This window comes from Lagopus muta, chromosome Z (assembly GCF_023343835.1).
Source record: "Lagopus muta isolate bLagMut1 chromosome Z, bLagMut1 primary, whole genome shotgun sequence".
NCBI lineage: Eukaryota > Metazoa > Chordata > Aves > Galliformes > Phasianidae > Lagopus > Lagopus muta.
In genome coordinates this window covers 22177940-22193292 of record NC_064472.1, presented here as the reverse complement: position 1 = coordinate 22193292, position 15353 = coordinate 22177940, and the positions used below count along the sequence as shown (strand labels likewise).

The 15353-nt window shown below is 37.1% G+C and overlaps 1 protein-coding gene across 4 annotated transcripts in view; it reads right to left on the bottom strand.

Annotated features, from left to right (window-relative positions):
• MAST4 (microtubule associated serine/threonine kinase family member 4) overlaps positions 1-15353 on the bottom strand; it is a 284616-nt gene that overhangs the window by 23410 nt on the left and 245853 nt on the right. For all 4 annotated transcript variants that reach the window (XM_048930615.1, XM_048930616.1, XM_048930617.1 and 1 more), the window contains 6 exons: positions 13380-13447; positions 10990-11075; positions 3266-3474; positions 2692-2830; positions 1260-1392; positions 376-541 (listed from right to left, as the gene is read on the bottom strand). In XM_048930615.1, coding sequence (XP_048786572.1) covers positions 376-541; positions 1260-1392; positions 2692-2830; positions 3266-3474; positions 10990-11075; positions 13380-13447 — 801 coding nt within the window. The remainder of the gene's footprint in view (positions 1-375; positions 542-1259; positions 1393-2691; positions 2831-3265; positions 3475-10989; positions 11076-13379; positions 13448-15353) is intronic.

The window sequence follows — 15353 nt, the reverse complement described above, 5'->3', positions numbered from 1 at the left end:
ATTTTCCCATTTATGCAAATGTATTTAACCATTCCTTTTCTGGGATTTCTTTACCGAAGACCTAAAACGCTGTGCTGCGGTACCCATGTTTTGTCTCTCTCAAACAGTGTAGCATAGATACTGTACCCTATATTACTGCATTCCTGTACTTAGCAAGAATATATGGTAAGTTTAGCTTTTACAACAAATTTATTCTTGCTATTTTGATAGCACATGACATGTTACAATAATGACATTGTCTCTTTTGAGCAAAACTAGCTTAAAAACTAGCTCAGTGCATCACGTAACATTGTATGTATCTTTACTATTGACATAAACGGAAATGTTTGACATTTCAGCAAACAAAGAAATCTGGTTCTACAAGATGATCCTCACCACTGATTACTTGTCCAAACAGCTCTTCTGGTGTATCTCCAAAGAATGGCACACACCCAACAAGAAATTCATAAAGAATAATACCCATAGCCCACCAGTCCACTGGTTTTCCATAACCTTGTCTCAGTATTACTTCAGGAGCTATGTATTCAGGTGTACCACAAACCTGAAAGAAAGAAAATAAGCATGATGGTATATTAAGTCTAACAGTACTTGCTATATCACATCTTGAAATATATTTTCTTGAAATATAGAATAACACAGAAACAAAAACGAATGAAATTCAGTACATCCTAGGCTATTCTGCTGGCATAACTTGTTTTCTGCATTCTCCATCTACAATATAGGCATCAATCGCATTTGCATGTCTGTAAAGCAAAAGACAGTTTGTTCTTGATACATGTTATGAAAGTCGATCAGAGCAAATATTTTATTTAATTTAAACCTATCTTTAGCTTTACATGAAAGTTTTGACGGCTTTATCTTAAGTAAATTTTACTGTGAACAGATTGCAAGCAATGGTAATGAGGCACGCTTAAAGGGAAATGGGCCATAGCAAAGAATTTAGAACCCCTGGTAGTACCATGCATCATCAGTTCCACAAGCACACTGTTGAGACTTCTGAATTCCTTTTAAAAACAGTTTTCTATTTATCTCTCTCACAGACTCACTTGCTCACAGTCAGGCTGTTCATCTTATTAATAGATCTTAATGCAGAAAGAAAAGAGCCTACCATAATCTGCTGGGCATTAGTCAAAGTAATTGACAAATACAATCAGAACACATATGCAGAAATAACAGCTTATAAACTACTGCAGTAGATTCTGCTAGCAAAACATCATTGTGTTAAACAATGTAAAAAAGAAAAAAAAACTGTATCTTACTTGTTTATCAAGGAATTCTCTGGCATCCTTCTCAATGTGACCCTCATACAGATTGGTAGTCAAACTCATTAGCCCCACCTTTGATAGACCGAAGTCTGTAAGCTTTATATGGCCCATGGATGTTACCAATAAACTGAAAATTGAAGTGATCTCAAGTTACTGTGATATAATTGAAGATTACATGCTTATCATTATTATTACACTCAGATAAATATTTCAGCAGCACTGAAAAAAATTAAACCCATCTTAAAAAGTAATTCAGCCAGAACAAAATAGGTTGAATAAATGACACAGTCACACGTTTATTACTGTTACACCAGGCATAAACAAAGCTTTCATATACAATTGAATGTAATCAGAATCATGAAGTGTCAAGAGTTAAATGGCAGATGTTTGAAGAAAATGAAATAGTCATCATTCTGAAAGAATAATAGAATAAATTCAACTTTTAAAGTGAGGCAGGCTTTTTCTACCAGTAGTAGGCTGGGTCATTCATTTGAAAAAACCCAGATATTAAAATAGCTGGTAACTAATACCACCACACTGGCCTGAGGCATCATGCTAAGAAGATATTTTCACTGATGCAACTCCTCTTTTTTTTTTTTTTTTTAAACTGTTATTAACTTGTTGTTCTAATATAAAACAAGGAGAAGATTCAACACAAGCCAGTAGTGTGTCCTGGCAGCCCTAAGGGCCAACCAAAACCTGGGGTGCAGCAGGCCCTGCACTGCCAGCGGGCGAGGGGAGGAGCTGTCCCTGCAGCCTCACCTCCAGCACTGAGCGCCATTTGGACACACCATGTACAAAGGACACAAAGCTGTTAGCATTCCAAGTAGCACCGCAAAGGCGGCAAAGATTGGCAAAGATTCTAGAAAGCAAGATGTATGAGGTGTGGCTGAGGCCCCTTGGTGTTCTCAGCACAGAGCAGAGGAGCTGAGGGGAGGCCTGATGGCGGCTGCAGCTCCTCACAGGAGCGGAGGGCAGCGCTGAGCTCTGCTCTGTGTGACAGCAACAGGGCCTGAGGGAACGGCATGGAGCTGGGCCAGGGGAGGGCAGCTGGGCGCTGGGGACAGGGTGTGCACCAGAAGGCAGTGTCACAGCCCCACGCTGCTGGAGTTCAAAACGTCTGTGTACAGTTTACACAGTTTACATGTCTGATTTTTGCATGGTGCTGTGTGGAGTCAGAAGTTGGACTTAATGGGAGTTGGATCTTTATGGGTTCCTTTCAACTTGGGATATTTTTTGATTCTGTGATAAGTGGAGATACAACATCCATACTTTTCACTATAATTACTTGCGGTAATATTACTTATAGATAGAGATTCTGTATGTCTAGATAATGGGAAACAAACAAACAAACAAAAAACAACCAGGATCAACTTTTCACACTGATCAATTTAAGTCCTCTTTCTGTTATATTCTATATACATACTTATCTGGCTTCAAATCCCTGTGTACAATTCCGTAATTATGAAGGTATTCCAAGGCCAGAACAGTCTCTGCAAAATACATCCTTGCCATGTCCACAGGTAAGGGGCCCATATTTTTCATCAAAGTAGCACAGTCTCCACCTGTGAAAACAGGATGAATGTTGAAGATGGTGGTATAAATTTTTAGATGTATTTGCTGCAGAAGGGAACATAAATTGTAGTCATAAATGTTTCTTTTCCAATCAGATGATCCAATTTAACAGGCAATCACAATACCTACTGTACTGAAAAAACCATGAAGCTGGGAGAGAGTGATGGTAGAGTTCAGCAGGAAACCAATAAGTTTGTGCTGCTACTTAAAAGAAGTCCACACAGTCACAGCAACTCATCTTGACTGCTAGGAGAATAATGAGTGCGAGAAAAGCCACCTTACTCTTGAGTTTTGATCCCAAATCTGTATAGCCAGAACACACAGCAAATAAAGAAGGTCCTTTTAATGCAAGCACCATCAAGGTTTTATGTCTTTCCTGGTATTATTAAAAAAATACTCCTTTCCTCTAAAAATGACTACTTTACCTTCTACGTATTCCATGACCATACATAAATGACGTCTTGTTTCAAAAGAACAATACATGCTGACAACAAAGGGGTTTTCTGCAAACGTCAGGATATCACGCTCGACGAAGGCCTGTTGGATCTGGTTTCGAAGGATGAGATTCTGCTTATTTATCTTCTTCATGGCAAATCTTTGTCTGGTTTCTTTATGTCTCACCAAATAAACCGCACTGAAGAAGTCCAAATGAGATGGAAAAAGAAAAAGCACTAAATTTAAAAGCTATTTTAAAATACATTTTTGACAAGTAAATATATCCAAAATATTGCATATGCATTTCATAAAAGACTTGCTTCTAATCTAATGTAGCTGATGAACCTTTCAGATAACAATGGATTGAGACCTTGTTACGTTTCAATGTTTCATCAGGATGACTTCAGTCAACACAAATTAGCATACAAATTGATAACAAACAAAACAAACAGTCCACCCACAACAGATATTAAGCTCAGATTTTGGAAGTTTCCATCAGCAAAGGATTATAGATGAAAACCAGCCATGACAGAATATTATAAACCATTTTGACAAATGTTTATTCTGTAAGTGTGAGTCATAATTATCTGACTGCAGACTCTGTTCAGGGGGATTTTAAAACACGTCATAGGTTTCTCAAGAAGGTTGCTCAGAGGTTTGCTCAGTGATGTGGCTCTCCCCAATTGGTAGATGCAAAATGTATCATCTGTACTTGTTCAGTACAGTACCCTGACATCAGCACTGATAAATATCATGGGTAGGTCACCAGTAGGTAATACAAATTAAAAAACCACATATACTACCTGGTAATGTGGGAATAAGATGCATCTCAACAGCCAAAATTTACAAAGTTTCACATAAGCTTGATTAGAAAGATCAAGGTGATCAGGGCAGCAAAGTGAAAGAAAACCTCAGATGGACTACTTTCAAGGCTCGGAAAAATACATAATCTTATCATAAAACACACAGGACAGAACCACTGCATTTCTCAAAGTCTCTCAAGACAAACCCTGAAAACAACTGCTTTGTTTGATATCAACCTCACAGTATTCAACGCACATAGCATCTCCAGTTTATAAATACATGTTTTGTTTTTTAATAAATACCATTGTTTATTTGGAAAGAGAAATGACCAAAAAAAAAAAAAAAAAAGAAGTAAAGAATGGAACCCAGTAATGAAGTTTTTAAACTGATTTACTTGTCCCCACAACATGCAATTATCAGCATACAAGCATACAAATACAAAAAGCAATTTCTGCCTTATTATTTTTACAACTAAATCTTCAGACTGCTACCAAAGTCACAGAAAAAAGCAACAACTTCTATTTTGCTTTGTGGAGTGGTTTTTTCTAGACATGAGAGTTTCTCTTACAGATTCTGAAAGTTTTCTTTAATCCCTTGCTACAGTCTGAGCACGGGGCAGGTAGAAAACATTACCTCATCATGAAACTAGGGGAAAAACACCTTGGACAAAATCCAAGACAAACCTCACCCTTAGTGCCTGCCTCCTACTAAGTCTTGCTTTCTGTTGCCCATCCCAAACTCAAATAAAGATCAAGTTATTCAACTCCTGTATGCTTTCCTGCTGTCTTCACACACCTCTTCCTTCCACTCCCAGCACACTCATTTCTTTCTTCACACCTCCTGCACAGCTGTTTCCTTTGCATTCTCTTTTTCATCTTTCTTTAGGTGCTATCTGTTGCTCATTTGTCATAAGTTTCTTAATCTCCTATAATACTGTGTATTCTTTTCCTATTTCAGTTCCTTCATGAATTTTTGGCTTGTAAAAAAGTGAGTTCTTCAGGTGCCTTAAGTATACTTTCCATCATATGCATCAGTAGAGCAGCCACTACCATATTTAAAGATGAAGAACCAGTCAGTTTAAACTATTCAATGCAGTGAAGATCCAGATATGATGATTACAATTCCCACAGTTCTCTAAATTAGATTCTCTATCCTTGTAGTTGCAGGGAGACAATAATCTAAATTTCCACCAGAATTGTTTTAGTCACAAACGCTTGGAAAAAAAATATTTCACTGATTTACAAGATACTAGATTCACACACACACACACAAAAAAAAGCAACATAGTTCTCTGTCTTATGCTTGTACATTCATGTGCCATTTGTACTGATTAAGGTGATTTTAAATGATCTTCAGTATACAAGAGTGCACATCATTCTGCACATCCGTGTAACACAGTAACGTGAGCTAACAGCATTACGAACAAAACTATGCTCTAAATGGAAGCAAAGGATTCCAGCCAAAGATTACCTATCTTCCTTCAGGAGAGTCTCATTTCACAACTATGCATTTCCCTTGCTTACTAGTACGACCAGCAAGGCAGATCATTGGAACCGCAACCTGAACTTACTGAGACTCTTATGCTTTGAAAGAATTTGCTGAGATGTCACTAATAAATGGAATATGAAACTGTCCCAGGGACAAGCAGTTAAACGAAGAGAAAAAATGTAGAAGTTACTTGGACATTAAAAACAAACAAAAACAACAACAAACCAAAGTGAAAAAAAAAGAAAAAAAAAAAAAAAAAGCTTCACCTCCCTGGGATTTCAACTTAATCAAAATAACGGAAAGCTCAGGGTAAAGCGCAGAGCTGCCAAGACAATGAAGACAATGAAATTCCAGATAAAAAGTTGAGAACAACCATAACGAGTTCTGGTGTTCTAGCTTTGTTTATTTTGAACCTGATTTATAAGTTTTGAGGTATTCTCTTTTAAGCCATGAAGCAGAATGGGATGGTCTGATTCCCTCTGCTTTCCCTGAAGCTCTCTCCTGCTACATTATCCTCATTCCTGCACTGAACTCAGCCTTTCTTTTCTCACGACAGGCTCATTTCACTCTGTTGCTCTATTCCTTACTTGTCAGATGCTATTCCAGAAGCATTAGACAGACTTTTATCTTTGTTTCACTTCCGCTTTTAAGAGAACACAATTTCTCACTCTCACTTTCTTGGCATTGAGCAATAACATCCAGTTCATGATTTCCAGTGAAAAGACAACTGTCTGAGAACTCCGTTAATACAAAAGCAACTCATCCATAACATCAAATTGCTCCATCCATCCACTAAACAACAGTCAAATGCCATCCTTGCCTGCAAAGCCACAACCACAGAGGCAGTGTTGCAACCTCCTATGCTTTCAAACCAAGAATTTGCTTTCCTGCCTTGCCCTACTAGTTTCATAAAGTCACCATGGGATTTCCAGAACACCTGCTGATTTCACTGCATGGATCTCAGCAGGTACACAAATGATCTGTTTTTTTTTACTGATAATGTATCTAAATGTATCACGCAAAATTTATTTCACAAGAGAAATGAAAGAAATTAACAAACTCTGTGACTGTCCAAACACTACCTTCCTCTACTTCTAGTATAGAATTTCCATTTACTTTGAAAAAGTATATCTAAAACACCTAGGCATAAATATAAATGCTATGCACGTGTTGATATGACAAAAACAAACAAACAAACCTGCTACAACTTAATTGTTATGCAATCTACCTTTCAAAGCTTACAACAATGATTCTTGGTTATAACTAAAATCTAACAGTCTTCAGATCTGTCAGAGAACATAGTATGTCTTGGGTTGGAAGAAATCTTAAATCTCATCTTAATTCCAAGTTCTTGCCACAGGCAGGGCTGCCACTTATCAGCTCAGGCTGCCCAGAGCCACGTACAGCCTGACCTTGAGCACCTCCAGGGATGGGGCAGTCTGTGCCAGTGCCTCACTACTCTCTGAGTAAAGAATTTCCCCATAGTACCTAATCTAAACCTTTTTTTAGACTAAACCTTGGTCTTTCCATTACCTGCCCATTTGAGAAGTTAGTCTCCCTCCTGTTTCTACGTTCCCTAGTTTACAGATCTTCAGTAACTTTCCAAGATGTTTTAAAATTTAGTCTACATTCAGTACTTTCAGCTGATGTTGCTGTGTTTAAAGGTAACTTGCTTTTAACTTGATTCCTGAATTTGTCAAAGGACCCTAAACTCCTTGTGGAAACACAGGTGTTGTACTTGCTGCATTTATTATTTAAAATTTAAAGCTGCTGACCAAGAATTATGCTACATCTTAAAAAGCAATTTTCTGAGAAGGGATTGCTGAATTCTGTACTGCCTGAATCATCTCCAGTCCAAGGCAGCCATTTGTGAGGCCAGGATGCATGTTATAGCATTATGTCAGAGTTTACAGATAGTTAAATCAGAACCACCAGAACCAAAAACAGCTCTGCACCACCTCCCACCTAGATGATATCCATCACCAAATCAGATTTATTTGGGGGCAAGGAGGAAACGCTGCCTACAGCATGCCTAAGACAAGCATCCACTGTAGTGTGAACTATGTGTTTGGGATACACCCTAGTCTGCCATGTAGCATGGGAAAAGAACAGAATGGCTGTGATCCTTCTTTTTGTATGAGAGATCTACTCACTTCAATGTGTTACATACTTCAGCCAGTAAAATTGCCTGTCTACATCTAACTGTAACAACTTCCACCTTTATGGAAGCCAGTAAACACAGGCACACACTGATAAAACTAGTGCTAGATTTTCTGTGAATAAACTCCCTAAGAACTGTTCAGTATTTGCAAAAAAAAAAAACACTTGAGAAATAGAGTCCTTCACATATTTATAGTATGCCGCACGTTCAGGAAGGACAAAATTTGATACCATCACTACTTCTTAACTCTCAGTAGTTGAAATACGGGAAAAAAAAAAAAGTTGCTGTAATTGCAGCAAAAGTTTGAAAAATTGGGAAATCTGATAATTTTTGCCTGGCTGGAAAGCAGTCTGACAGACAGCTTTGAAACCATTAGTGACTTGGCCAGTGTCCTACTTGTTTACTGATTCACAGCTTGTTTAACTTCTTGTGTATTCCCAGCCTGATACACCTAATCTACTACACAGTCGTTTAATTGCATTACAAATTAGTTTACCCAACCAATACTTGATATTTAAACTCATCAAGTTTAGCACATCTGACAAATCTCTGCTACAGTATGCCAAGACCAAAAATTATCCTGTCAAGCAAAGTTTTCTATTCCACTAATGAAGGCAAAAACACAACAGTAAAATAAAGGACATCAGAATGTACATTGCTTTTTTTTTTTTCATAAATTGGTTCTGAACATAACCTTCTACTACCTCCTTGAAACAAGTAAAGTATTACAGTAGAATACTAAGTAATTCAGAGCGCAAAAGATGCCTACTGATGTATTTTGGAGAATAAATCAATGAAGTTCAGACAGAATTCACGCACATTCAAGTTATTTCAAAAAGTTAATGGCCTAGAAAAATGTGGAAGTGGGAAAAAAGTCTTGTAGCATAACAACACTAACTTTTATTTTGGCTGCTTATACTTGTAATACATTGCAATAAATGCCCATTGGGCAATTTACTGCTTCGTATTTACAGATGGAACAGATACTGCTGCTTAATTATGCTCCATTTTGTAGAGTTTAAAAGTATACGGGCAATAGTTGTATGTTCCTCTTTAAATTTGACCATAACTTATGAGTAAATTAATCTCTAGCTGTATGACATCAACATAAACATGATACTCACTAAAAGTCTGCTAACAGTACTGTCCCTCTTTATCTGGTGTACAGAAATTCTTGAAAGAGTTCAAGCCTACTCCCAGCATCATTATGGGATCAAGTGCTAATCTCACTTTATAAAATGTTGAGTATATACTTTCAAAATCTGCACTCAAGCAGTTCACTGAATGTGTTTCTTTCATTCTAGACTATTTTTCAGTTTTACCTTCATAGTCCTTCTTGTTTCCATCTTCTTTATTTTTCTTGTAAGAATAATTTAAACAAAAAATCCAGACCAACAAAATCAACTTTGATGTTGTTTGCTTAAGCATGGAAATAACAGCACTTCACTAAAGTTGATGGGATTTTCACTTTCCACTTCAGTTTCCATTACTGTTGCATTACCTCTAGCATGCTTCTGTTCTAATGTTTTATAAAGGCAATAACAGTTCCTATAGAATGCATATGCACCCTCACTCAGCTTTCCCTTTTCTCAACAATTTACCCAGATCTCAACAAAAATTATACTTGCTGTGACAACTTTACCTGTGATGCTCATTAAGAAGGTGCCTCACATAGTACAGTACTGATTTTCCCTGCCACAAACATGAGAAAATGTACTGTACGTGCCCTCGTTGTAAGAGCCACAGAAAGCTTGGGCTTTTTTCATCCTTTCTTTTCCACCTTACAAATCTTTACCTGTCTCCAGTCTGTATTTCTTAGTAGCCCTTTGAGACTTCATGGCTGTGAGGGTATGGAGCAAGAGGACTACTGTACAACTGACTTCAGGCAGTCAATCACACACTGCCAGTTGCAGCATGCCTGTGTGCCACCACTCCCTCCTTTCCTCACTGCATACAAACCTAAAACTACTGGGAAATTGCACGGGTCCACTGACTCAGACACCCATTTCTCTGACATGAACATACCCCACACAATTCTTGTTCTTCTACTTCAGTAAGACAAAGAGGAATTTGGATAGAGATGAAGGGGGGAAAAGAAGAACGGATACAGCCAGGGATGGGAGCAGAAACTACTGCTAAGTGCAAGAAGAAAGGTTGTTAAAATTTAGGGGTAATCTGAAGTAACTGGCATAGACTAATGAGTTTGACTACAGAGAAATTCTGAGAAAATGAATTGTGAGGAGGCTGAACTATGAGAAGTTATATTTGGATATTTATATAATTTTAATTCAAATTACCCTATCTTTTGTAGGCTTTTTGCTGAACTACATAAGTAGGTCTGGTCACAAGCAAACAGTCTCTCCATATGCTGTCATGATCAGAAGTAGTAAACATTAACTGTCTCATCAGAGCTCAGGGATATCTTTAAATAACATGACCTGAGAGTCATTGCTGCACCCATAATCCCAAGGCCATTAAAACAGCATGCAAAATTCCAGTGGGCAGATCACCAGTGGGTTTTCTCTTCCAGAGTCCTATCAGGTAGCTGCTGTTTCCTACCTCAAACAGAGGTAGCATAGGATAGAGCCAGCGTAACGTGACCTGTGCCAGGGATCAGCACAGCCCTTTCCCTCAATGCTGTTCTGCAACACTGCCTCATTTGGTGACAGACAGAAACCTGTCTTTTTTGAACCAGTACCAAGTCTCCTACTCCTGATCAGCAGTTCCTGTCTTTATACAATTTAGCGCTGAGAAATATAACCAAGCAAAGATCTAATGAAGGCACCTGAACATGAAAGGAACCAGTAGTTCTATCTGTTGGCAGACTTAATACTTAAGACTACAGCTACGGAATTCTCTCATGTTAATTCTCTCTTGGCTTTTCAGAGCTATCTACAACAACTTATATACCACTGTGCAGTAAGTTCTCTATTTTTACAAGTACCCAGAAAATCCAACCAAGTAACAGTAACTCCTTAAAAGCCATCTGGGATCGAAGAGAGTCCACAGAGAAGGGGATAAAACAAACAAACAAACAAACAAACAAACCAAAACAATTCAGACCTTCTTAAGGAAATTTTTTTTCCACTTCTCCAATATTTTTAGGTCTAATTAGCACTCAAGCATTAACAACAAAGTAGGAAAGCAGGATTAAGAATACATCAGTGCAAAAATCCCCCCCATAATCATCCCCACAGTAAGAAATGCTGGGAAGTTATGCAGAACTCTGAAAAAGCTGTTACAGTAACGTGAATTACTCACCCATAAGCTCCATTACTAATCAGTTTGATTGTTTCAAAATCACTTTCTCGAGGTTTTCTCCGGAGCTGTAGTGAGGTATTAGAGCTCTTCAAAGTAAAAAAGGAGAAAGAATACAGTCAGTACAGTATTTTTTTTCTTCAAAGTAGGAAAAAAAAAACAACAACACATAACTCCAAGTACTACGAGTCTGTCACATCCCAACAAACCAGCTGAAAGACCTAGCCAGTTGACCACATTTTGGCTGAAGTGAAGGACACAGGAGTTCCTGAAACAGAGCTGCCTCTCCATCTGAAAGGTATCCGTAACACTGGAGCCATCTGTCCCCTCATCTCCATGTCAGGGTGAAAGCAGATAGGTATGATGGCTTCTGGTAAAGGGAAATACTGGAAACTCCTATCTGGGGTCTAAACTTCTGGGAATTGCACTAAGTACTCGCTGGACATTGCCTTCATTTTTGAGTAAAAGTGATTCCAACAGTATGCAGGCAGAATCAGCCTGGGAGTAACTGAAACAGATGAATTCTTCTAACATCAAAGTTTTGTACATTTCTGACTAATGCTAGGACTGTGATATAATTTAGGATGGACCGTGGAAAGACACATGAAGAGAAAAAAAAGGGAAGACAAAAATGCAAGAACTCTATCATGATAATGTCACTTTCACCAATTTTTATGCAAGAACATCTTCAAAACAAAGTTATCTTGAAATGTAGTACAACTTTCTTTTGAGCTGTAATCTTAATGAATCTTAACAACCAAGTGTAAATTAGGAATGAGAGGTGTGGGGCACATGTGCCTGCACTAGTGCAGATTCCTACATTTCTTATTCCAAACCTACAAAATACAAAGTGCTTCCCAAATTTCCAAAAAGTTCTGGGATCCCTATCAAGACAACTCAGTAATATTAAAGGTTGGGTGTAGATCTGCTTGGAAGACTTTCAGTGAAATGCTTACTAAAGAAACAGTCCAGTGTTAAGAAGTGAGTATGGTAACAGAAGAAACTACACAGGAGAAGGAAGAGAATTTATTAAACTGCTTAGGCTACTTGCTTGCAAATACAGGATTCTTCCTAACTGTGTACATGGCACTATTTTAAATTGTTCTGTGTTCTATTTTAAGTTATGCCTCTTTACACTTTCCATGGGTTGTTTTTATCTTATGTTTACTCCACATTGGTAAAATATTTCTAGATATTCACCCTCTATTTTTCATTCCTCATATAGTTTCACCACAGTCGCAGTTACATTCCCATATTACAATCCATCATTCTTCCTTTTACTTCATTTGTTCAACTTTGAGAAGTTTGCATTTGCGCAATATAAATACCTTCAGAATTACAATTTCATACCTATTGCTAAGCCAGTCTTACAGATACATATTCCCCATCTAAATTAGAACACTCCTTCAGCATTTTATTTATCTGATTTTTATCCAATTTGTCAGTATGGTTCCAGTAAATAATGCCCAGGTCTGTATTTTATGAAAACACCAGGAACCTTCTCAAGATAAGACATTTCAGAGGAGATAATGTCCTTAATGCAGTATGTTGATACTACCTTAGCAGATACCCCACGCCTGTATTTTAACTCTACTAATTGTTACAGATGCCAGCAAAGTATCTATGCATCCTTGCAGAATTGCACTGACTTGTTCTGTCTGCATGCACTAAAAATTAACAATAATAGAATTGCATTTACTGTTGATCGATGTGCAAGATATAAGAACTTTTTAAAATTATAATTTAAATAAACAGAACTTAAACCCACCACAAAATTCAGACCAATCATCTCCAGCAACTCATTTTTCTTTTGCTAACCTCTGCAAGCATTTGACAAAATCTTACTGTAAGATACACATGATTGTAGCCAAATATTTTCATACATAGATTCAAAAGAATAATGCAGAATATTCCAGACTACAAGACAGCTTCCTGAAACAGGTTTTTTGGCAACATGCTTATTACCTTCTCATGTCTTGACTGGATATGTTTAGACTCTGTTAATTTGGTCATTAGCTGCCACTGTAAGCAGACCAACTTGAAATAGTTGTAAAATGCTTTGTTTTTAAAGAAGCATGTAAATACTTAGAGAAGGAAAATGATTACATTAAACGGAAATAAAACAGTCACTGGTGGAAACTATGGTAAAACAGTCTTCTTGTTTCGATTACTGTAGCCTCATGGAAGCCAAATACCACAGTGCCAAGGAAAACAGAAAGTTTTGCTCTAGTACTTTTCATGAGTCTTCTATCTGCTGAGTGGCATGGTGCTAAACCCTGTAACTTTTAAGAATCCATTCTACTAATTTACCCATGCCAGAAGAAAAACAGAAGACAGACATTTACTTCTTCATTCACATTCAGCATAAGCAGCATCGTAAAAAGAAAACTTACAGTTACTGATTCATCCATTTCCAGAGATTCTGCTGTCCCATTGTCACAGTTAGCTAGCTGAGCTATTTCTAGAAACAAATATTAGAAAGTCCTTTTTAAACCTCAGTAAGTATAAAATTAAGTACCAAACTAAAATCTGAGAAGTGACACTTTTCTGGAATCATTCTGTAGTTCTTGCCAAATAACTATAGGCTGTTTCTAAGCATTTAGAGTATTAATGCTGAGTATAATTCGGAGCACAATCTGAAAAAGGAATGTGTGGTATTCATTGTCTATGTGATCTTAAACAGCTAAGTACCAATAAACAGCATTAAGTACTGTGACTGCTGAGATGCAAGAATTATGTGGTCTGTGTGTATTACTTTTCTAAAAATCATGAGGATCTTAGACCACCAGGGGGTTAAACTGCACATCATATCTTTTATGTACTACCTAAAGCTTCACAGTTGGAACAGTAAGGTTCTAGTTCAGGCTGATATGGATTCCAAATGTTTCCATCTTATACACAGAAATGCTGATAATCCTACCAGACCCAGCTAAAAGCCATTTTTTTTCCTCAAAGCTTATCATTTATGGAATTATTAATACAGACTATTTCTCAGTGAAACGCTTGGATTTTGGCTGATCTAGCAAGTTTACCAGGTTGTCCTGATCTGTCTATGGTGCAGAGTTCCTAACTCTATTATGTTCTCCAGGGACATGTGAACTAAGAATTCCTCTGGGTAACAAAAGCTGAACAGGAAAGCTGGTACCTAAAAAGACTTTGGACAACTTAATATAACTTTAATATACATTGTTAATTATATACTCTGCAGAATCAAGGATCTACACTTGATCATAATTATGTGATGGGGATCAAAGAAAAGACTACCTGAAACTTCTAAGATGCAATTTCACCATCAGTACTTACTTTTTAACTTATGAATAAAAAAAGTAACTTAATATTCACATAGAATATATATAAGCTGGATTTTTCTATACAATAATCAATTACTAGAAGTGAAATCCTAGGTAATTATTCGCACAACACTTACTGTAATCATTAACTGTAAGTTAAGCATGTAGATAATTTACTTGTAGAGCATCTTGAGAGTAACTCTCATATCTAATCACTACAAAAACCACAAAATTTAATTTCAAAAACAAAACAGATCTTTAAAGCTTAACAGGAGTTAGAAAGATTCAAACAAAAATCTGAACACAAGTCAACAGAAAGTGAAGAATCATCTCAGTGAACCATCAGAATTATCTGTGAAGAATAATAAGAGAGCCTAGGCTTAAACAGTACAGGCAAAATTCTAACTAGGGAGTGGAGTTTTCTGTCAAAACTCAGTTTCATGAACATGAGGGTTTTATAATAAATGTGCTGATGAAACCTTAATAGTATGAGTGAGAACTACACAAGATAGAAAAATATGCTTTGACAGCCTTCTCAATTGAGACAGTTTTCATAAATAGGAAATTAAAATGGGCCATTGTTAAACAGAACTTTTGCAAAATATCCATTATCCGAGAAATACCTATTATTTACAAATAGTAGGTATTAATGGAATGGAACTAAGAGTCAGCTATCAAAACACAGAGCCATGGAACAATTTTGTAATGCCTGAAGAGATTTTTAAAACTCATCTAAATACCATTAAACATCTGCCCTTTTTCTTTCATTGATTTAAACCATTTCTGAAGTCTCATGATTCATAAAAGGTAAAGATGGAAATTTAAAAACCGGGGGGAAAATTTCTCCCCAGGGAACTCTTCAGAAATGCAGCCACCAGCCTCTGATAAGTGATGAATCTGCTGTGGTCCAGATTTCAGTACAGTATAAATTTATCTGGCATTATCTCCCAAGTAATGCATGCATCATTTCACTCAGCTATGGCAGAAAACAAAGGGGGCAAGTAGGGAAGGTGCTAAAGCATTCAGTTCTTTTTTTGAACTGAAAGTGAAATCCCTTCCATGAACATTTACAAATGC